General features: G+C 41.5%; 2 protein-coding genes across 3 annotated transcripts; one reads left to right on the top strand and one right to left on the bottom strand.

Annotated features, from left to right (window-relative positions):
- The first annotated feature begins 630 nt into the window (after positions 1–630).
- On the top strand, positions 631–4,762 carry rnf181 (ring finger protein 181). Its single transcript, XM_028578670.1, has 6 exons — positions 631–705; positions 2,017–2,144; positions 2,474–2,610; positions 2,725–2,840; positions 2,940–3,014; positions 3,100–4,762. The coding sequence occupies exons 2-6, from the start codon at positions 2,059–2,061 to the stop codon at positions 3,157–3,159; spliced, it is 474 nt and encodes a 157-aa protein (XP_028434471.1). The 5' UTR covers positions 631–705; positions 2,017–2,058; the 3' UTR covers positions 3,160–4,762.
- LOC114555905 (transmembrane protein 150A) lies at positions 4,651–22,411 on the bottom strand. Of its 2 annotated transcripts, XM_028578669.1 has the most exons (9): positions 22,372–22,411; positions 13,108–13,383; positions 12,647–12,694; positions 12,411–12,497; positions 11,871–11,938; positions 9,640–9,767; positions 9,366–9,543; positions 7,392–7,731; positions 4,651–7,255 (listed from the first exon to the last, which is right to left on the bottom strand). In XM_028578669.1, exons 2-8 carry the CDS (start codon positions 13,170–13,172, stop codon positions 7,430–7,432), a joined length of 876 nt encoding a protein of 291 aa, XP_028434470.1. In that variant the 5' UTR covers positions 13,173–13,383; positions 22,372–22,411; the 3' UTR covers positions 4,651–7,255; positions 7,392–7,429. The 2 variants fall into 2 exon arrangements, with proteins under 2 accessions (XP_028434470.1, XP_028434469.1); XM_028578668.1 differs by having other exon boundaries at positions 4,651–7,731.
- Between the last annotated feature and the right edge of the window lie 782 nt (positions 22,412–23,193).

The raw sequence follows: 23,193 nt of genomic DNA, 5'->3' as shown, positions 1-23,193 counted from the left end.
AAATAATACGGCCTAATGGGATCCTATGTGTTACTCTGCACTTGCTTTTTGATTATTACAAATGATAAAGCAAAATGATCATCTTAAAATAGATGTACTGTCTCTCAAATCACATACATTATAAACAGGTAAGTAAGTGGTCTTGAAGTGGATTTTTTTTCTGTCTCGGTATTGGCTGTCTCATTTGGAGTCGGTCATGATTTGGACTTAAACGTTTTTAGACTTGGTCATGACTTGGAGTTGAACCTCTTTGGACTTGGTCTTGACTCGGTCTCGACTAGTCCTGTTCTTGGACTTGTCTTGGACTCGACAAAGGTCCAAGACTTGACTCCGGCCCTGCCTCCTTCCTCCTCTTCAAACATAAAAAAGAGGAGTAAAGGTTTACTTTGAATGCATAAACAATAGAGACATGTAGAAAATCACTGTTGCTCCATAATTCAAACTCAAAAAAAATTCAAATTCACATAGTTAAACCAGAGGTTTTAATTGAAAACAGACCTTGTGTAGAATCCATAGATGTACACTAGCAGTACAGGCCCCGTATCAGGTGGTGGCGGTAATAAGACGTCATCGTTTGTCAACCGCCACAAAACGTACAGAAGAAGAAATAGGAGCGCGATTCCCTACTAGGATTGGACAAAGTGTCACGTGTGTAAATCGTCATACCCGGAAGAATGACAATGGTTATCGGTGCTGACATTTCTGGTAAGTCGAGTTAATTTGTCCAAGTCTGGCAAAGAATTTGTTAATGTCTTCTTTTGTCCAGCACGGTGGTGTCTATTTGGACGAGCTGAAGAAACTCTAAAGTGTTGCCTGCGTCAGACTTTAGCCGTAGTCGTGCCTCGGTTTAAAAGTATACCAAACTCATTAAATAACCTCAACATTTAACGTTACCCATGTGTCCTTTTTATCAGAGAATTCGATTTTTTATATATATGTATACATAATACATACATATGTATGTATGTATGTATGTATGTATGTATGAATGAATGAATGAATGAATTAATTAATTAATCATGTTTACTTGTTATCAGTGTGAAATCAATAGACAAGGTGTGACCCGGTATATTAAAAATATATAACTGTATCACTGATAAACCACTGATGGTCCAGGAGTTACTCTTAAAGGTGATGGTTATCCAATCATCACTTAAAGGTCCCATGACATGGTGCTCTTTGGATGTTTTTATATAGGCCTTAGTGGTCCCCTAATACTGTATCTGAAGTCTCTTTTATATAGGCCTTAGTGGTCCCCTAATACTGTATCTGAAGTCTCTTTTATATAGGCCTTAGTGGTCCCCTAATACTGTATCTGAAGTCTCTTTTATATAGACCTTAGTGGTCCCCTAATACTGTATCTGAAGTCTCTTTTATATAGACCTTAGTGGTCCCCTAATACTGTATCTGAAGTCTCTTTTATATAGACCTTAGTGGTCCCCTAATACTGTATCTGAAGTCTATTTCCCGAAATTCAGCCTTGGTGCAGAATTACAGCCACTAGAGCCAGTCCCACAATGAGCTTTCCTTAGTATGTGCCTTTTCTGTGAATGTAGCTATTGATGAGGAGAGGGGGGGGGCAAGGTGGAGGGTGGGGGCGTGGCCTTGACCAACTGCCACTTTTCTCGTTTGAAAGCCATGATGTCTCTCTCTTTCTCATGGGTGGGCCAAATTTTCTGGGCGGGCAAAGCAGAGAAAGGGGAGGTAACCTTGCTCCTTATGACCTCATAAGGAGAAGATTCCAGATTGGCCCATCTGAGCTTTCATTTTCTCAAAGGCAGAGCAGGATACCCAGGGCTCGGTTTACACCTATCACCATTTCTAGCCACTGGGGGACCATAGGCAGGCTGGGGGAACTCATATTAATGTTAAAAACCCTCATAAAGTGACATTTTCATGCCATGGGACCTTTTTAAAAGGTTCCGCCAAATCCCTCAACTGTCATTTGAAATGTCAGTTGTGGGCTTTATGTTTTTTGACAAATGAGTGAACCTTCAGCATCCATATGTCTGCCAGGTATCTTACTGCAAAGAGGACACAAACGTTGGCGGGACCAAAATGGCATCCTACTTTGATGAGCACAACTGTGAGCCCACCAACCCCGAGGAACAGTATCGCCAGAATGCACTGCTGGAATTGGCCAGGTGAGCCTAAACGCACACACACTGTCTAACGGACACACTGTGATGCTTTAAGATTTTTTTTTTTCTTTCAAAATTAGGCCCTATGTTCCCACATTTCCTTTTTCATAAATTTGTATCAGATTTTATCCCCCTAACTCCTAACCCTAAAAATGTTGTGGGAGGATAGGGCTTAAATTGAAGGGAAATGTAGGAACACAAGACCTAATTTTGAAAATGTCCTAGAAATGTGGGAACATAGGGCTGTGGGAACATAGACATTTTGAGAACAGAGGGCTGTGGGAACATAAATGTGGAATCATAGGGCTGACCCCATTGGTCTTTGTGTATAGGTCTTTAATGCAGGGCTTGGACTTATTTGACTCGGGGGCGTACGACCTGTCAGACTGGGACCACCGTCTTCCTCCTCCAGCTGCCAAAACGGCTGTTCAGACCCTCACCGTGGTCGTCATTTCTCCAGAGCAAGCAGGTGACAGACATTTGCTCCATTACATTCAGATTTACGATCAGCCATTTTTTTCCCCCTGACGTTCAAAAAAAGCGCAAGTAGGGAAGGATTTAATCAAAATGTTTGTTCTCCCAGACAAAGGTCTCAAGTGTCCCGTGTGTTTGCTGGAGTTCGAGGAACAAGAGACGGTTCGAGAAATGCCTTGCAAACACCTTTTCCACGCAGGATGTATACTGCCCTGGTTGGGCAAGGTAAAGCTTGACAAATTTGTAATTCCGAATTTCATTCTAAAGTTTGAGTCTCTACTTAGAATTCCTTTTTTGAATCTTTTGCACGGTTTGCAATCCCAGACTAACTCCTGTCCGCTCTGCCGCCTTGAATTACCAACTGACAATCCGGAGTATGAGGAGTTTAAAAAAGACAAGGTGAGTGTGTAAATAGGCTTGGGATGGTACAAATGATCCTCAGCTTGGCACCCTTCCCTGGCTGAATGAGTTTTCTGTTCTGCAGGAGAGAAGAAGACAGAGGGAGCACAGGCTGGAAGACCTACACGGAGCCATGTACACATGACGTGACAGTGCTGCGGTGCAAAGTTTGTGGAACAGTGACATTTTACAGAAAAAAAAAAGCTTCAGGAAATGCATAATGATGCATTCATGCCATTTCGTATAGAATGCAATTTCAAGCACAACATTTTTCTTTTACAAGAAATTGTCCATTGCTGGCAGCTCCATCTAAAATACGAATATGTAACACAACAAAAAAAAATAACCGGAATCCGGTGTGACCACAAAGCTAGCGCTTGTGGTAACCATTTGTGGAGTAATATGTGACCGCTACTATTAAGAGTAACAGGGTTTTCCTATTCTTTCCGGCATGGCGTGAATGCAGCATAAGCAACGGGATCATTAAAAATGCTTATCTTTAAGTTGGATAAATGCTCTTTTCTCACTAGTTAGGATGAATATATTTAAAGATGAATTATGCTGTTTACAGCAGCCCTAAAGCATTTCTGTTAAGTCCATTTATTCCTTCTTTTTAATATAAATCTGAGCTTTAAACGCACAAAAAACATCTGTTCAGCTATGTTTGTCTAATATGAATTATTCAAAGATGTGAATATTTAAGTGACTCCTTTTGTTTTTCTAGAAAAATGTTTAAATCTGAGAAGAAAGTGTGCAGTATAAATGGTACACATTTACATAAATTCTAGTCACTCATTAAAAAAAAAATAAAGCAGCAGAAGCCGAGATGTCCAAGGTTCTGAAACCTACACTTTTCATTTTATGTTAGACCATCCGTGCCTGGTAAATACCCACATCTTTCAAACTCCATGCCCCCCCGGTGTTACACGGGCTCTATTTACGTTTTTAAGTCTCTAATCTGAGGGACAAACTGGACAGAGCTTTTTCTAGAGCCAAAAATGTACAACTTGTTTCCCTGGCTGAGTAGTTCTCATGCTGAGGAAACCAACCTTTGTGTAATAATGGTTGGAGTTCCCCTTTAATTTGTCTCATGTCGTTTTGACGTTTGAGAAAGCATCTCGTCTTCTTGCCTAGACAGCGGAACAATTAGTAACATCACCAGGATGGGCTGGATCGGATTCTTCTACAGCACATGTTGGTTTATACACCTTCCATACCACAGCAATAATCTGGGAAAACCCCATGTCTGCTGTTGGTGCACATGTGCTAACCCACAATATTGGACCTGCTGACCTTACACTGCTCTGCTTGGGGGGGGTGGAGGGTGGGCATTCTAACCAGCAGTATGGATGGATGTATGCAAGTTCACCAAACAATTCTTTGTTGTCTGCTTTGCCAAACTTTTCCATTTCTGCTTGCCTATATCTATCTATCTATCTATCTATCTATCTATCTATCTATCTATCTATCTATCTAACCCCCAAAGACTATTAACCATAATTTAGGATTACTATGGTTAATAGTATTCCACACTGTATAACAAGTACTGTATGCTCTTAACAGGAATTTACTGATAATTTGGTTGTGTATAAGTTCATAAGATTTCAGTTTAAAAAAAAAACAACCCATGCAAAACAATAATTTATCATTTTTATTTCATATTTGAATATAAATCTCTGTCAAATGAAAATACCTAAATGATAGACAAATCATACATATTTATAGAATTTATAAAAAGGAAACAATAATCTGTGTTGTCGACTTGTTTTGTGGGATTTCTCGACTCCATTACCATTCTTTTACATATTTTTCTAAACATGACATACATTTTTATAGACATTGTTTCTGTGTTGCTGTTGCAAGAGTTCAAGACATGTACAGGTCAGGCAGCCTTTTGTAATATAGGATTCTCCCACCAACAAAGTGTGTACATTTGGACAAAGAAAGGAAAAAAAACAAGAAGTAAAATCCACCTTTAAAATGTTGGCCTGTGGAAGATGGTATTATGGAATAGATGTTACATAATAAATCCAACCCTGATGAGGGCTCATACAAGCTGCCATTTGTAGTCACAGTGTGACTTAGTTACAGTTTGGTGAAACAGGCTACAGCTGAACACAAGATTAAAAAGAAAAGATCTGAACATTCCCCTGGCACAGTACGAGGGATAAGGCTAGAACAGTGCACTCATACCAATTCATACACCTACTGCTGACACACAGAAAACCAATTATAACTCCAGTGGATTCCATTCCTTTTTGGCAAGATTTGCAGAACACAGGATTGCTGCAGTCCCATAAAAGATTTGGAAGTTAAATCATTTGCACAAAAAAGTAAAGAAAACTGACCTGACACGTGATAACGCAGCTCGTAACAGCAGATCCACTGTCCTGCCACATGCTGAGACTGTGTGGATTGAGTTATGGCCTGCTGAGCTGCCATTACATTAAATACTTTCCTCAACCTCAAACAGTTGTAAGATGGAAAACACGTAGGACTTCTAGCTTTTTCTTCAGAACATCAAACCCACAGAAGATAAGAGGTAGGTGATGTGACCTTTTCAATAACGTATTGCTGGCATCCAGTGGTTAGACATTTATAAAAAAAAAAAAAAAAAAAAAAAATCAACACTACGCAGAGGGCAGAATACTGTGTGTTATGAAACATACTTCTCCAACGGCTCGCTCACTCCAACAAAAACTTCCTGTGAGCGTAACCTAAATTGTGTGGCATTAGTCAGCTTTAATTTGAGCATTGGTAGTTTGTGGCAGTCTGGTGTGAAGCTAATTCACAACTGTAAATATCATTATAAAGAGAAATTGGCAACAGGGAATCATACACAACCTTAACATAGGACACGCAGTCCCTTCAGTCTACAGCCTGTATGCTATTGTCGGTTTGTAACACTGCGTTGACACCATTAGGTTTATGGCACAAGGTCTACAAACATTATGTTCACCTCTCAGTTTACTCCTGTGAACAAAACGTCCCCTTACGCTACCGAGAAGGCTTGAGATAGCTTCATATTTAACAGAAAACATGTTCGCAAAACTCAAATAAGGCTTCCAAGGGTCCGGTCTGGAATCATATCAGTGTGTGGGTAGTCTGGCTACACGGATGTACATTGCTTGGATAAAGCCTGATATCAATGCGTCTCTCACGCACCTGACGCAGCCCTATCCCAGAACAGATCAGCAGTGTAGCCAGGCCACTGTGGAGCTAGGTCTGGTAATGAGAGACTAGTGTAGGGGCAAGAACTATACAACTACATTATTCTGGAATTGTGTTAGTCAGATTATAGTTTTTACCTTTACGCATCCATTTGTTTTACTATACAAGATGTAGGTCACTTCAAAATGTCTTGGTGTCAAATACACCCCGTGTTCAACTCCAACACACTGAAAAAGGCATCATACACCCCCAGTGGAGCAGAAATGATCAGAAGATTGATGGCAATTATTGCACCAGACAGGACCGACAAGTAAAAAAAAAAAAAAAAAAAAAAAAAAGTAGCATGAAATGTAAAAGGTTACAAAGAAATCCTCAGATCATGCAACATGTGGGACAATAACGGAATGACATCAAGGGAGACGACTTCAGAGATTCTCAGATAAAAGTGATTGAGATGCACACGGTCCTCGTCATTACAACAGAGCAGAGCTGTTCTACATAGACATTCTGCTCTTGCATGTCAATGACCTAGAAAGTGATCTTAAGAATGATAGTGGCTCAAGGTACACATAGTTTGCAAGATAATCCAAAAATGCCATCAAAGTTTGCGCAACCAAATGAAATTGTCGAGTAAAATGAATGATTTTTTGCCGATCATTTGACAGATCATTTATGCTTGATTGATTTAAAAAAGGCCATACGCTTAAAGCCTGTAAAACATACAAAACTGTTAACTATTCACTTCTCAAAACATTCAATATGTTTCTACTTACTACGCAAATCCAAATACTCATAACATAAATTGTTGTTCTCTCATTCAAAAAGTGTAGCCGTGCAGAGATAAGCAAAAGGCCAAAACAGGTGGGCCACGCAAAGCATTGGGTCGTTCATGAAGGAGTGTCTGGACAGGGAGGGGGGGGGATCTTTGTGGGCACACCAGTGATGCAGTTATAAAAAGTAAAGAAAGAAAAAAAAAAAAAAAATTGTAGTTCAGGAAACTCCTGTACTCCGACTGGCTTCACACATTCAGCCTCCTCTTAACATCGCTACAGGACACTTGACTGTAGCAGCTTGCACCAACATTGGAAGAAAAGAAGAAGAAAAAAAAATAGATAGTACAGAATTACAGATGGGATATCCTGTAGTTGTTAAAGAGATCAGAACATCCTCGCTTCCTCCACATGCTGCCACTGTCATCCTGCCTACCTGTGGGAGCCCATGAAGCACCTCTGCAGTGGGCAGAGCTACAACATGGCTATGCTCTCCGGGGTACAGTTGAGATGTATGGATGTGCTGCTCCCCCCGGGGGACTTGAGGCCCTTAGTCGTCCCACCTAGTATTGAGTCCCGGGCCCTGGCTCCCATGATAACCCCTGAGCCGTGGTGGTGACACTGCTGCAGGCCCGTCATCATGGTCTCGCTGGTGACGGTGCCAAACTCGTAGGTGAAGGTGCCGTAGAAAACCAGGATGTCCACTGTGAAGACCCACTCGCAGATGGCTGCAGCGTGCTGCAGGACGAAGCTCTCGTGGATGAAGAAGATGCCGCCTGGGGGGAGGGGCAAGTTAAGGAGGACAAAACATCTCTGGTACATGCATGAGCAAAAACAAATAGAGTTCCTTTTCCTTTCCCACAGAAGCCTGAGCCAAATCCATGATATAATGGGATGAGATATACAACTCATAGGGAAAATAGGGTTAAAATGAAATTGCCTTTGCAGCTCCATTAAACAGACCGGTTTAAAAATAGGTCGTCAGTGAAAGCAGTACATTTACCCCGTCACCAAACAGAAGAGGAGAAGGCAGAAAGGAATAAATTGACATAACAATGAGCGGTGGAAGGAAAAACGGTCATCCCGGAAGCCACCGAGAGGCAGGCAGGGAAGAGAGGCCCCCAGAGAAAGTGAAGCCATCAGCATGGCCGTTGGTAAACAAGAGGACGGGAGGGGGATTAAAGTGAGCCCAGACAGATGTTATCGTGGCCTTGCTTTCCGGTCTCAAAAGTTGAAGGACTAACATCTTAAGCTGCGCAGTAGTCCGTTTCAAAGTTAGTGGAGTGAAAAGGAGAAGAAAACCAGAGGTCTGTCCAGTGTTTTAACAGCATGCCAGCACCTGACTGGACTGGGAGTGCACTGGTCTCAGGAGGACGGCAAAGTGGCGCCATGACGGGGCTAGCTAATAAGGCCTGTAACAGGGTGGAGCTATACAAACAAGCAAGCAGTTACACATCCAACCTCCACAACCTATTCCTTCATTTTGAACTGCATCACATGATTTTTAATATGAAGAAAAATCTGTTTAAAATCAGGTTGTAAACAACAATAATGTAAACGATGGCTGAGGCCAATTAGTCATTCCAGTGTGCGAGGACCAACAATATCAGGGCCCTCGAACTGGGTAACCTTAAATCATCGTTTCCTTTTTTGAGTTGATTCTTAGCAACAAAAAAAAAACTGTTCTTTCACAAATATGTGCAATTACTCCCACCAACTAATCAAAGTATTCTCATAAGTGTAGAATCTGCCATTCAGAATACATACGAGCGGGCCTCCATCTTTGAAATATATTAGCCAAAGAGGGACATACCTCCGCCTTTCGTGCTTTTACACTCTGTGGCACCGTGACAAATGCCAGCTGGGAGATTACTCCCAACTGCTGGCAGATTTGAAAGCCTGTTGAAGATTCTCTAGGACATGTACGGAGTCGCCAAGGAAGCGAAAAAGAGGATAAAAAAAAAGACAACGCGACAGGCAAAACAACAAGACCAAAGTTAATATTGGAGTGGCTAGAAAAGCTGCGTGTAACCAATGGAGATACTAAGAGCTAATTTTCGGGTTCGGCCACCATAGGAGTTAAAACGCACTCAGAATGGGAGGGGCTAGAAAGTAATATTCAGTTGGTTGTCATATGCTATTTCACCGCTAGATGGGAGAAATTCTTACACAATGTAGCTTTAATGACGTTACAGTTATTTGTTACAACTGTGCTTTTCTTGATATGACGCGTTAGCGTAGGAGTGATCAAAAGTTCTATAAAAAAAATAAAATAAAAAAGGTACTAAAAGAAGTCAAAATACACATACAAAACCACGTTTATCAAACATTGTGTTTCGATATAACATACAGTACATAACTACTGTATCTGCATAACAAAGGGGATGTCACACTAGTAAGTAAAGGATACTGAGGACGAGGGAGACCATGGCTCCCAGTGCCAGAGCCACTCTGAAATGGGCCATCCAGTAGTCGAGGGCGGTCACAGCCACCCGGTAGGTGAGCACACACTGCAGGCACACAAACAGCAGCCCTGCTGGAAACGCCACCCCGGCACCCACGTAGTGTAGAGATTTGGCGTGATCAACCTGACAGACAGAACCATACATACAGTCAGAGGGGTCGTTTCCACTTGTCCCGAGGTCCAACAAAAGAAGCCAAATTTGAATTTTATTCATATTTACCTGGAAGTTGCCCACCATGACCAGGCCCAAAGCATTGGTGCAGCCGGACACCAGAGCGCTGGTGTTGACCCAACATCGGTGGCTGTGTTCGATCACCTGGGCGTAGCGCAGAAGGCACACCATCACCACTGCAGGACACAGGCGAACACATACCCATTTACACTGCATCCATCACACACAACCACAAAATACAACTGTAAACGCCTTTGGATGTGAAACTAAACACCATGGTTTAGTTAATTCTTCTTTCATACCGAATGGGGACAAAAAAAAAAAAAAAAAAAAAAAAAAAATCAGAAATTTGAAGGCATCATACGCACATTTTTAAGATCCCAAAATGCTTTAAAAAACAGGATGCTCTTATTTATAGTTTGACCTATAAGCTGGCGGACTGTCATGTGACTGCACCCAGTCTGCTGATGTTCGACTATCTGATTTGCTTTTACTGTGGTCTCACAGAGCCCGTGTTGTGTAAGCGATTGACATCTCTGGTTGCATGAGGGGATACTTTTCTTGAAAGGCTTAGCATACAGACACCGTTCAAAAAAACTATAATCCTGCAGGTTGCTGTCGGTTACAGTACTACCACCGAGGCAGTGAAACAGTAAAACACAGCGTTACCAACGGCAAGGAAGTCAAAGATCACAACTAGAGCATCCAGGCAGAATATACACTAGTGAGAGAGAGAAGGGAGCTGAGAACACACAGAATAAAAAAGGACAGAAATTGGGTGTAGAACTTAAAATTATGGAAAAAATGTAAATACATAGAAGAAAATTTATGTGAATAATGTATTGATAGAGAGTGGTCCAGAGCTGAGTGGTGGGGGAGCCGCATTCATTATTGATTAGAGAGCACAGGCTATTTGAAGCACCTCTGTATTTCTTGGAGGCTAGTGGCTGAGGTCTGTGGGCACCATGGACGATTAATAGAACACATGATCAAACACCTTTTACCTCCGCTACATCCATTCATTGCCTTTGTGTTGAAGAGCAGGAGGAAGCACTTTGACTGTACTTAGAGAAAATTGCACATCGGCAATTTTACATTGGATATTGAAAAAATATGTACAATGGATTTTTACAGTACAACACTCCATATTTATGGATGTACTATATTATAGTACACAAATTAATGATTATTTAAACTTTTTACAATTTTTTGGTCAAGGGATAATACACAGGGAAATCAGTTATTAAGGAATTATTCCGCATTTTGGGAAAAAATGCTTATTCTCTTTCTTGCGGAGTTGGATGAGAAGATTGATACCACTCTCATATGTCTGTACACTGAATATGAAGCTACAGCCAGGAGACAATTAGCTTAGCTTAGCACAAAGACCGTAGACAGCGAGCCTGGTGTTCTGTTCTTCCAAAGCCCGCTAATTTAACATATTATATTTTATATCTGCTTGGTTAATCTGTACAAAAGCAGGCAAGTTCAAGTTATGGGGAGTTATGTGTTGAAACTATTTCTCTCTCCAGACACAGTGACTTCCTGGAGTCTCCACTGGTTGCCTGGCAACATGGATGTCACTGCCCCCAGCAAAGAAATGGTCCAGCACATTAAAACCACATCTTTATTTATAAGTGAGCTTTGGCGGTACCAGTAGGAAAACCAGAGCCAGTTGCCCAGTGTTGGAGATACTGGTCGTAGAGATGTCTGCCTTCTCTCCAATATAATGGAACTAGATGGCACTTGGCTTGTGGTGCTCAAAGCACCAACGGGTTTTTTTTCTCTTTAAATTCAAATGCAATTTCCAGAAGTCATGACCCAGTTACTCAATATACACATACCTAGTAGTAGAAACTGACCAGTTCCATGTGGGAACTATGGTAGAAAGAAATAGTTCCTACACAACTGCTCACAACATCACAGACATCTCTACGGCCGATATCCCACTGGGCAACTCACACCAAAACAATCTAGACTGATTAATAGAACTACAGGTAAGAGGGAAAATATGTATCTTTGATTTTGGTGTGAACTGTCCCTTTAAACTATGCTAAGCTAACCATATTCTGGCAGTAGCTTCATATTTACTGTACAGACATGAGTGGATTCAATCTCATCTAACTCTTGGCAATGTATTTTTTTGTGGGAGAAAAAAAAAAAAAAAACTCAAATTGGCATATTTACAAAAATGGCATACATTTCTTTAAATAAATTACTCTTGCAGACACCATGTGCGTGCGTGCGCGGTTTTAATTTCAGTTAGAATGAGGTCTTACCCATGAAGGCTCCAACGTTGCCAATCAAGCTGAACAGGCAGCTTTCAGGAGGGAAGGAGCCACATTTACTGTAACACATTAAGACAAAACAGATCTCAGTATTAAAAAAGGTAGGAGAATAACCTATACCCACACATATCACTGTATGCAAGGCCACAGTCCCTTTGCCATCTGTCCGAATTTCTACCAGGACAAATTGCCATGTGCAATCAAAATATATAGGAACAAATAAAGGGGACACACACACACACACACCTTAAGGTCTTTCTTCTACATACCGGTACACTGGGAGAAAAAAAAAAAAAAAAAAAAAAAGCCTGCCAGTCTCATGATGCCTTTTTTTTTGCAAGAGTGCCTTTGTACTGGCCTGTGGTTAGAGGCTTATTTGCAGATTACACTAATGCAGTTTATGCAAAGCGTGGGTTAATGACGGTCACACAGCCACAACATAACAAGGTGCTAATGCATGCCTCACGGCCTTTGCTGACACAAAATTGATTTTGTATTCTGGAGAAACAACGAGGAGGTCGAATAGCAGACCTGATGAGGGGGATGTCCTGGATGGTGCAGCACGTCTTGGGAAAGCCTGGTCGCGGTAGCTCCTCTGTGCAGGTTACGTTGTAAGACCTGGAGCAAGGACACAATGAATTCAGTTCATTCTCCACTGGTAGCTGTGACCAGATGTCCAGATAAAAACTAAAATTAAAATGTCTTGTGCCCAATTTCTCGAATCAAGGGGAGGAAAAAAAAAAAAAAAAAAAAAAAAAATCACTCACCAGTTCTCCACAGGACAAACATGGTGATTCATCACAGCCATGGCATACCTGGGGAGCAAGAACACACCATAATATAAACGCAAGAAGTGGCAAATGTCAAACACACTGCTCTAATCCCTGAGGATCCAAGGTGAAGTTATCAAGAAAGAAGATTATACTGGGCTTCAGAAAAAAAAAAAAAAAAAAAAAGTCATTCAACATCAAAGGATATTAACTGGAGCATGTGAATATACTCAAATATTAATTGACAGAGCAAATATCTCAGTATAATATTTGAATATTCCTGTTTGCAATTTCCAGCTTACATTTTTTATTTTTTTATTGTGTAAATAGCTTGTGATACCCAGTAACACAAGCCCAACACATTATTACTTGTTGCCCCATCTGTACACCTGAGAATGTGAACACATTATGTTTCAGTGTGAGAGCCTTTGTGACAGTCAAGAGTTGCTGTAACTCACACTATCCATATTCCTGTGATGGAGAAGGCAGACAGGCTGACAGGCAGGACGATCCAGGCAGTCATTGGGCTGGCAGTGAGCTGGCTTTGTCCCAAGCATGGGGTGAGAGGGGGGCTTCAGGCTGGAGTGGCAACACGACAGGAGGGATCAGGTGGGGGGGGGGGGGGTAGGTGGGGGTGCGCGGTCACTAACACACAGGGAAACACACAGGGGGGGACATGAGGAAAAAAGGGGGAATGCTCTTCTGCTCCACAGAGACCTGCAGCCAGCAGCAACCTGAAAGAAAAGGAGGTGAAGGTTTTACTAAATGTATGAAAATTACACTTTCAGTAAAATGGACTGCAATTATATAGAGCCTTTAGGGTTACTAACTAGGGCTGGGCGATATGGAGAAAATCAAATAGCACGATATTTTTGACCAAATACCTTGATACCGCAACGATATTGTAGGGTTGACTATTGTTGCTTTCACAAAATAGTTAATCAATGAGATTTTTTGATAAATAATCATCAGTAATGTGGATATAATGACGGTGAGTGGGTGAAGGCAAATAATATAACAGTTACAGTCTGGTAAGTTCAGAAAATGACATCACTTTACTGTAATGAAGCCTTTAAAACCAGGAAAAGACAACACTTATGCCATATCTCACACACACACACACACACACACACACACACACACACACACACACACACACACACACACACACACACACATCACACAGTTGCACACACACACACAAAACACACACACACACACACAGCTGTATTGTATTTGGGCCTTTGTATTGTATTTGGGCCTTTGACATACAAAGCTGACTTCAAAGAATGAGAACGCACCAAAAACAAACCGTCTCACGTCTTCTGTACTGACACAGCAGACTACAGTTGATCTGGTGACGTGCCGATACGCACGTACTTTCTGTGCCTGTTCAACAGGAAATAAGTGGTCTGTATGTCGTACTACTCAGAAAATTCAATTGCAGAAACATTTAACATTGCTGTGAATCTTTGAATCTTTTCTCATAGGCCTGTAATAAAAAAAAAAAAAAAAAAAAAAAAAAAAAAAAAAAAGGAGCTAATAAAAGAAGGCAAATTGTTGAACCGGTGCAGTCAACTTCATGCCTATTATTAGACAAACTTCAATCTCAGCCTCTTCTTGGATCAAGTTTTCCCTCCGTCATTGTTAAACATAAGTGGAGAATTGTGTTTATGATGAGAAACTCTTGCACTTTGGATTCTGAATGGCTAAAACGAAACCTGGCGTTTACTGCACGACCTCTTTCACGCCAATGACCAGGGTTATCTGATCTGTGTTCAACCCCTTCAATTGTCAGTTTAAAGCCAAGCCAGTCAACACAGGTTGACTCCTGGCCATGTCCATTCAGAGACGACCTAGGTTATAACCCAGGAGCGATGCATACCAATTACGTCACGTGTTGGAAATGGGTGGGGCTGTCTGCACAGTGAACTTTGTCGCATACTCCAGTCCAGCTGTACACAATCAGAAGTAGAGTTTTGTGAGAAATAAGGAAAGGTATCTTTTGATTGTTTCGTATCGTGACATTCCAAAGCACAAATAAGCAGTGATCGAACTATACCGTGGCCTTTGGGGAGCCCACTTTTGCGCTTGCGACTTACAATGACACATAATAGCTACAAGTGTATACATGCACTATACTGGATTTACCCTATTACACTTTATCGACAGGAATTGATAGGTCAAACAGTAAACAGCCACCCTCAAATAGTCTCATAGGATGTCTTTGAACAACTGTTAAAAAGTTACTCAGGCTACCGAAGAATACCATAATTCCTCAGTTCAATTAGGCTGGGGGGATGGGGGGGGGTAATGGCCTCTCACATGTTCCGTTTGAGCTTCAACTTTACTCTGCTAACAAAAGTGTATTGGAAGTTACACCTAGAATTGCCTCGAGCCTGAAAAAACAAGAACTTTGCTATTAAAATGTGAAAAGGTGAAGTGAAAAACATGCAGCTGTTACTTGCAACTATTCTGACTAAAACCAAAAGGATGCAGGCAATGGCCAAGTGTGACTTTGCTCAAGATGCAGAAGGCAGAAATGCTCAAGGCTCTGGGTGTGGAGGGGCTGTCCTGGTTGACACGCCTCTTCAACATTGCGTGGAAGTCTGGGACGGTGCCAAAGGAGTGGCAGACTGGGGTGGTGGTTCCCCTTTTTAAAAAGGGGGACCAGAGGGTGTGTGCCAATTACAGGGGTATCACACTTCTCAGCCTCCCTGGTAAAGTCTACTCCAAGGTGCTGGAAAGGAGGGTTTGGCCGATAGTCGAACCTCGGGTTGAGGAGGAACAATGCGGATTCCGTCCTGGTCGTGGAACAACGGACCAGCTCTTCACTCTCGCAAGGATCCTGGAGGGAGCCTGGGAGTATGCCCAACCGGTCTACATGTGTTTTGTGGATTTGGAGAAGGCGTATGACCGGGTGCCCCGGGAGATACTGTGGGAGGTGCTGCAGGAGTATGGGGTGAGGGGGTCTCTACTCAGGGCCATCCAATCTCTGTACGACCAAAGTGAGAGCTGTGTCCAGGTTCTCGGCAGTAAGTCGGACTCGTTTCAGGTGAGGGTTGGCCTCCGCCAGGGCTGCGCTTTGTCACCAATCCTGTTTGTAATATTTATGGAAAGGATATCGAGGCGTAGTCGGGGTGGGGAGGGGTTGCAGTTCGGTGGGCTGGGGATCTCATCGCTGCTCTTTGCAGATGATGTGGTCCTGATGGCATCATCGGCCTGTGACCTTCAGCACTCACTGGATCTGTTCGCAACAGAGTGTGAAACGGTTGGGATGAGGATCAGCACCTCTAAATCTGAGGCCATGGTTCTCAGCAGGAAACCAATGGAATGCCTTCTCCAGGTAGGGAATGAGTCCTTACCCCAAGTGAAGGAGTTCAAGTACCTTGGGGTTTTGTTCGCGAGTGAGGGGACAATGGAGCGGGAGATTGGTCGGAGAATCGGCGCAGCGGGTGCGGTATTGCATTCAATCTATCGCACCGTTGTGACGAAAAGAGAGCTGAGCCAGAAGGCAAAGCTCTCGATCTACCGGTCAGTTTTGGTTCCTACCCTCACCTATGGTCATGAAGGCTGGGTCACGACCGAAAGAACGAGATCCAGGGTACAAGCGGCTGAAATGGGTTTCCTCAGGAGGGTGGCTGGCGTCTCCCTTAGAGATAGGGTGAGAAGCTCAGTCATCCGTGAGGAGCTCGGAGTAGAGCCGCTGCTCCTTTGCGTCAAAAGGAGCCAGTTGAGGTGGTTTGGGCATCTGGTAAGGATGCCCCCTGGGCGCCTCCCTAGGGAGGTGTTCCAGGCACGTCCAGCTGGGAGGAGGCCTCGGGGAAGACCCAGGACTAGGTGGAGGGATTATATCTCCAACCTGGCCTGGGAACGCCTCGGGATCCCCCAGTCGGAGCTGGTTAATGTTGCTCGGGAAAGGGAAGTTTGGGGTCCCCTGCTGGAGCTGCTTCCCCCGCGACCCGACACCGGATAAGCGGACGAAGATGGATGGATGGATGGCAAAAGGAGTTATATGGTCAGCTATTCCATCAATCAATAGATAATCTCCCTCGAGGGTTAAAGACGACACAAGGGTTAACAAACAGCCATGTACATCGGCTCTTCCTGTCTCTCCACTGCTGGCTGTTCCAATTTAAAAATGGGGGAGAGGAGCAAGAGGGGTTAGGATCTAACAGGGCTTGCAGCAGGTGAATCGGTCGTGCTATTAACGTCGTTGCTACACAATTTCTTAGCAAACAAAAAATTAAACTGCCTTGTTTTCTTTTTGCCATGGCTATACAATGCTAACTGCAGAATGGATTTCAAGGACTTTGCGCTCCGATTAATGACCTCCAATGTTTATATTTTTTCTACAAATATTTGAGTTAACATGTACTAAACATGAGTTGAATTTGCACCGCCACGCCTTGATGCTCATGACAATAGCATACAGTTCTTTATTGAAGTGAATTAGATTTAAAAATCGCCATCATGCATGAATGAATGATATTTTTGCAATTTTACACATAATCAACGATGATCACATTACACAAAACGGAAATTGCATGTCAAAATGACACAGTTAATATCTTTAGAGAGACCTCCCCCCCCCCCCAAAATTTCACAAATCACGTTTTCAGAGGAGCCTGTCTTGTTAAGGGGAGCCAAGCTCACCCTAGCTCCCCCGTAGTTAACACCCTGCAAATAAGTACCACCAATAGCCCAACAGATGATTTTGTGGAGACAGATGGTCTTAGTTCAATTCTATTCTGCATTTCATTCATTGCCAGTGCAGCAGTAAACAAGGGAGTAGGCTACTCTAGTATCTATTTAGGACCATTTAAAGACGAGGGGAGAACATTTCACTTGGTTTGGTAACATCAAAAGTAAAGTTCTTTGCTGTCGGCTTTCCGACTCATTTTAAAAAAAAGAGACCGAGAGTCAGCAGCCACCCTGAGCTGCCAGCTGTACTGTCGAGGCAAAGTGTACCCTTGTGAGCATGCCAAGGTCAGCCCTGTGGTGGAGGGAAGTGCGGGACAACACATATCATTTTACACAACGGACGTCGTCACAAGTGTGTCCTTTGCTCAGAGGGAACATATACACGAACACAAACTTATCTTGAACTAATCCAAATGAAAGGTCAAACTCATGGGTAGAGCAATTTTTTTTAAACCATAAAAAAAAAAAAAAAAAAAAAAAAACTATATCCATCTTTCCCGATTATTGTTGGGGTACAGGAAACCTAGACACAACAAATCTGTTTTTCAATTATTAATGGTAATCAATCACTTAATGACAGTGTGTCAGATAGCTCTTATGATGTCATGAACTTCCTAGGTTACTCTATTATTAGGCCTGTCGCGATAGTCAATAATTTTTCAAAGGAAAAGAGAGTGTGTGTGTGTGTGTGTGTGTGTGTGTGTGTGTGTGTGTGTGTGTGTGTGTGTGTGTGTGTGTGTGTGTGTGTGTGTGTGTGTGTGTGTGTGTGTGTACCCGCCCCCGCAAAGCTCCGACATGCAGACAGCAGAAAAAAAACGTAGCTGTACTTTCACCAAAATGAAGGCTGAAAAACAGAACTATTTTGTTACAAACATTTACTCACCATGTGGCAGATATGACATAGATATAATTTATTAATTAAATGTAATGAGTTAATGAGTTTCATAAATAATTGTTAAATGTAGTACAGAGTCTGTAATCTATCGCACAACACTCGACGAATGCAGCAAACATTTTACAGCCAGTACGAATTGCCTGGGAGAACATACGTGTCAAACGGTAATTCCACAACTGTATAACAGCGTTAAAGACATACTAAAATCAAAGCCATATTGTGGAGATTTAAAACGTCTTCCGTTTCCAGTGTTAGATATTCTTTAGAAATAATAGTTTATTGATCTGTGAAAAGGTGTACCTGCATTATTATGCCATTATTATTATTATATTAGATAAAAATGGTCTCAGAACGACAATATTATCGTTTACGCAATAATTTCTGGGACAATTTATCGTCCAGCAAAATTTGTTATCGTGACAGGCCTATCTATTACACTATTTCCTATTAGAATGCAGAGACAGAAAAACCAGGGCTAGACAAAATGGAAAGAGTCTTTATTCTTCAAAAGAGTTTTCTTGTCAATTTCCACATTTGCATCAGGCACTATAGAAATAAAAAAGAAAAAATAGAAATTGTCAATTTTATTTCTATTGTTTCAAAACTGTCACAGGGTATATAGATGGGTTTTAAAAAAGGGAAGGATTTGGCCCGTTTAAAGGGGCAATAGAATGCAAAACCGATTTTACCCTGTCATAGTTGAATAACAGTTCGGTGGGTAAATAAGACATACATAGAAGCTCAAAATCCCATTGACACCCCTTTACTATGAAAATCTAATTTTTTATGTTAAAAAAAAAAAAAAAAAAAAGATTATAAAAAAATGTTGAAAAGAAGATTAAAAAACATCCCCCCCCTCAAAAAAAAAATACAGAAAAATAAATAAATAAATAAAATCAATAAATCAACAGAAACATCGGAAAAAGTGACAAAAACCGGGAATAGCGATAAAAGAAAAAAAACCATTTAAAGATTTTTTTGGGGGGGGGGGGCTTTTACATTTATTTGATAGTAACAGTGGATAGACAGGAAAGGTTGGAGTGAAAGATATGGGAGGACACGCAGCAAAGGGCCGCAGGTTGGATTTAATCCCGGGCCGCTGCAAAGGACTCCACCTAAATGGGGCACACGCTCCTACTGGGTGAGCTAGATGTTGCCCCTTATTTAAAATTTTGACCCAGAAAAACAAAAAGTCACGTGGTCGACGGGAAGACAACACAAGGGTTAAATGTCCCACACTATCAGCGGCAGTGACATTACTGCATGCTTGGAAACGTTTAAAGTAAATCTTTAATAAAAACACTCAAATCAATACCTCATTTAAAAAAGCAATAGCCTACAGGGACTGAAGAGGGTAGTGAAAAAAACTTGTTTGGGTGGATTATTTAAGGTAGTGAATCGGATGCCATAAGAGCTGATCCGCGCAGTCTCACATAATATTCATACTTTCACACATGATCAAAAATAATGTAGTCATAACTGTAGTGACTTAACAAAACATACAGTATAGGCCTATCGAAAAAAAGCCCCCGAGGGGCGAACTTGTTTCAGACGCTGCTCTGGGCTAAAATATAAACCCATGTCCAGTGTGCTGTGTAACTTGGATTCAGCGATCCATTCATTCATAGTTCTGTATGCATGCTCACTGTAATTTTACAGTCGGAGACTTTCGCATTAACCGGTTTATTAAACCACTCAAACAGTGCATTATCATAATTATATGATAGGTTGCAATGTCTCACAGAAAATAAAATTGTATGCACGGGATTACTGCTGCCGGCGCTACCGCGCTCCTTAATATTCTGATTATGGATGGCCAAATGGTGATGCGCCGCAAGGACTTGTGGGAAGCATTGAAGCACCTTTCCTTACCATTTAGACAATACAAACGGCTGTTATCATGGCAACCACTTAACTACTTCCAGGTCATTTCACTCCGTAAGGAACCTTCCTAAGCAAAATTGATTATTCGACCGCAGCCCTTGAGTCACGGACATTTGCTCTCCACATCAATAGAATTTGTAAATCAGTTTAGTCTTTTCTTCTCCATCCATTTAAATATACTTTTAACTGGGTCTTTACATGTTGCTCTTGTAACCATGATTTTTTTTCTAAAATAAAACCAGCAGCCAAAATAGAATATCCTCTGAAAAAACAGCCAAGCAGTTAGTGGGTATTATTTACTTTTGTTGTTTTTGGTTGAATTGGTATGAGAGTATGAGAAAAGAAATACATTAAATATATGCATTTCTACAATTTGTCCAGTAGAAATAAAGCTCCACAGCTACCCCACATCATCTGCAACGCAAGTCAACAAGGTTACATTACATTATTGGTACAATTTCCTGTGAGCTGTGTTTCCAGTTTATTTCCTTTGTTTAAGTTATGTTATTTTAACAGGTAATTTACATAAACAAACACAATCGCACATTTGGTCGCGAAAGCCAGACAATTCTACATATAGTCAGTTTAATATTGTATTATAGAAAAACATGGGCTCTGATGTGCATTGTTCTGCATGCATTTCTATACTACTGGTGACAATGCCCGAGTAAGACTGGACTTGAGTACATGCAATTTCCAGACTGATCTCATGAAATGGCGTATGTATGACACGCCAATTCGTATGCCATTATTGGCGTGTTATCAACACGCATACTCGCTTTTTAGGCCTCCCTTGACTTACATTACCTTGCGATTGCGTGTGAATGGACGCCCTAGCGAGTAGTATGAAAAGGCGTAGGGATGTTGGTCGGGGTGGAGGATGGGTAAAACACAGGACTTTCATCCAGAAGAGCGGGGATCGCGTCCCGCGTGCAAGGTTTCCTTTCCACGTTTTTTTGTTTTCCTAAACCCAACCCAGTTGTTCTTTTCCTAAACCCAACTTGTGTTTCCCAGAGCTAACCCCGTTCTTCTTTTCCTAATCCCAACCAGTTATTTTCCTAAACACAACCCGATTTTAACGGTCTACGCGTGTGACGTTTTCTAACCCCAACCGTAGCCTCGCGATAACACGCCACGTGGCGTGTATGTTAAAGCTGCAACGTTGTAGACTGCCGTCCGCTGTATAGCCTACAGCGTAGACACACAGGGTCGCTCACAATACGTACAGATACCACTCCACTTGGCTTTAGGAAAGTAGCGTGTAGGTTTACGCTAAGTCATGATATCCCGTTGCAATTTTTGACTTAAAAAGAGCATCCCTAATTAATATCAGTTATATCTTTTGCATGGTTGTCAAAGTGTTTTTCCTTTGCTTCAAATCGAATAACTTGACAATTAAAGCCATAACAATTACATTTGTGGCTGATAAATCACTTTGTGTTTTGATGTTAGTCATCAAAAGAGAACGTTAGCCTCATTATTATTAGTTATTCAATTTAACATTTCTGCTTCTATACACATTGCTGCGGAGTGACATGACACAGAAAACTATTATATTAAAAAAAACAATTTCAGACTCACAGTTCCAACCATGCACATACAAAATAAGTCACAACAGAATACAGGACAGTAACATTGGGTAAAGTTATGCATCACCAGAGGAAGTTCACAAACCGGTTGCAGATGTACTGTTAGCTAAAGTCAGTAAGATATACAGTTTAACTATAGTAATATTTTTCTTATATTTTTTTAATTTTCATAACTAGCCTCTGGGGAGCAGCTAAAACGCAGGATATGGTGTTAAACGTAGGCAAAGCCGTCTGTGTGTTTGTATATGTAACATTACGGGGGGCCATAACACCCCCAAGCCCCGCAGCCATTCAGAGGAAATATTCGCCACTGTACTTCTAAGATTCGACAAAACTGTGACAATGTACTTAAAAGGAAGACCGAATTAAATGTATCCACTTATCCACATTCGACAACCAAACAAATGGAGCAACATCAGGGAGTTCGGCAGCCTACTCTCCTGAACCGGGTAACGTTAACGGCGGTAGCGTTAGCCTTGTTAGCATCTACCAAGCTAGCTAATTAGCTTGCACTTTACCAGTTGTCTTGACTTGCCTGCATCTTGATTTGCGCTAACCTATGCGATAAGCTGCTGAACAAAAGACTTTTAGAGGCTGGAACACTGACGCGAACGTGGCGGTCCATACACAAAAACAGAATCTACACCTACCTTCAACCTGCTATTCCCAACACAGACCTCAACAACCTTGGTTTCCCTATGAAAACAGACGCGGCTAGCCGTATAAATACCCTCCGGTTGTGCTTTTCAAAATAAGACAATGATAGTCTTACTGTAACAATGACTTTTAGTATATTATACAAAACAATATTGGTTTCTTTTTACAAACTCATTGCTTTCATGGCCCGGTTTTAAAATGAATGTAGAAATAGAAGATGCTCTGCAGTGCTACAAAAATATGGGCTACTGAAAAACGTATTCTCACACAAGTAGACAACGATGACATCACCTTAGTTGGTTCCAAAGACTGTTAAAAAAAATGGTTGGTCCCAACATGTCAGTGAATATACATCAACAGATTCACCACGTGTTCAATCTAGTTTATCTTTATAGGATTCTTTTTATAAATGAATGACGCTTTTATTTTCGCACTATCTCTGGTCTTACTGTGGTGTAACTAACTTTACGCAGCTCTCAGTGTTGGCAGGCCCTACTGTGGTGAAAATGTCCATTGAGAAGTTTAATTTGAGTCTGTTAGAAAGTAATGAATCCTGAAATCAAATATCAGGGATGTGAGTACACGTTTCTGTTATGTTAGGCATATCTATAATAATAATAAAAAAGAAAAATCTGGAATAGGATTTACAGTTGATTTCATATTGCAGCCTACTTATAAAACATGCATCTTTGTATAATTAGAGGCCTACAGAACATAAACATTTAAAATCCTAATCGTTCTACTGATGTTAAGTCTCTATAATAAGAAATCACGTTGCCCTATGAGAAATGATGCAGGTGACCCTCAACTTGTCA

The sequence above is a fragment of the Perca flavescens genome, chromosome 5 (assembly GCF_004354835.1).
Source record: "Perca flavescens isolate YP-PL-M2 chromosome 5, PFLA_1.0, whole genome shotgun sequence".
Classification (NCBI taxonomy): domain Eukaryota; kingdom Metazoa; phylum Chordata; class Actinopteri; order Perciformes; family Percidae; genus Perca; species Perca flavescens.
Note: the sequence above shows the minus strand (reverse complement) of the source record. Positions and strands in the feature narration are given on the sequence as shown.

Excerpts from the sequence above, each read along its gene's own strand:
- rnf181 (XM_028578670.1), top strand. The coding sequence starts at position 2,059 with ATGGCATCCTACTTTGATGAGCACAACTGTGAGCCCACCAACCCCGAG. Across the intron at positions 2,145-2,473 it reads GCACTGCTGGAATTGGCCAG|GTCTTTAATGCAGGGCTTGG; the intron begins GTGAGCCTAAAC and ends CTTTGTGTATAG. Across the intron at positions 3,015-3,099 it reads AGGAGTTTAAAAAAGACAAG|GAGAGAAGAAGACAGAGGGA; the intron begins GTGAGTGTGTAA and ends TCTGTTCTGCAG.
- LOC114555905 (XM_028578668.1), bottom strand. The coding sequence starts at position 13,172 with ATGACTGCCTGGATCGTCCTGCCTGTCAGCCTGTCTGCCTTCTCCATC. Across the intron at positions 11,939-12,410 it reads CAGGACATCCCCCTCATCAG|TAAATGTGGCTCCTTCCCTC; the intron begins GTCTGCTATTCG and ends AATGTGTTACAG. Across the intron at positions 9,768-11,870 it reads CAACGTTGGAGCCTTCATGG|TGGTGATGGTGTGCCTTCTG; the intron begins GTAAGACCTCAT and ends TGTGTCCTGCAG.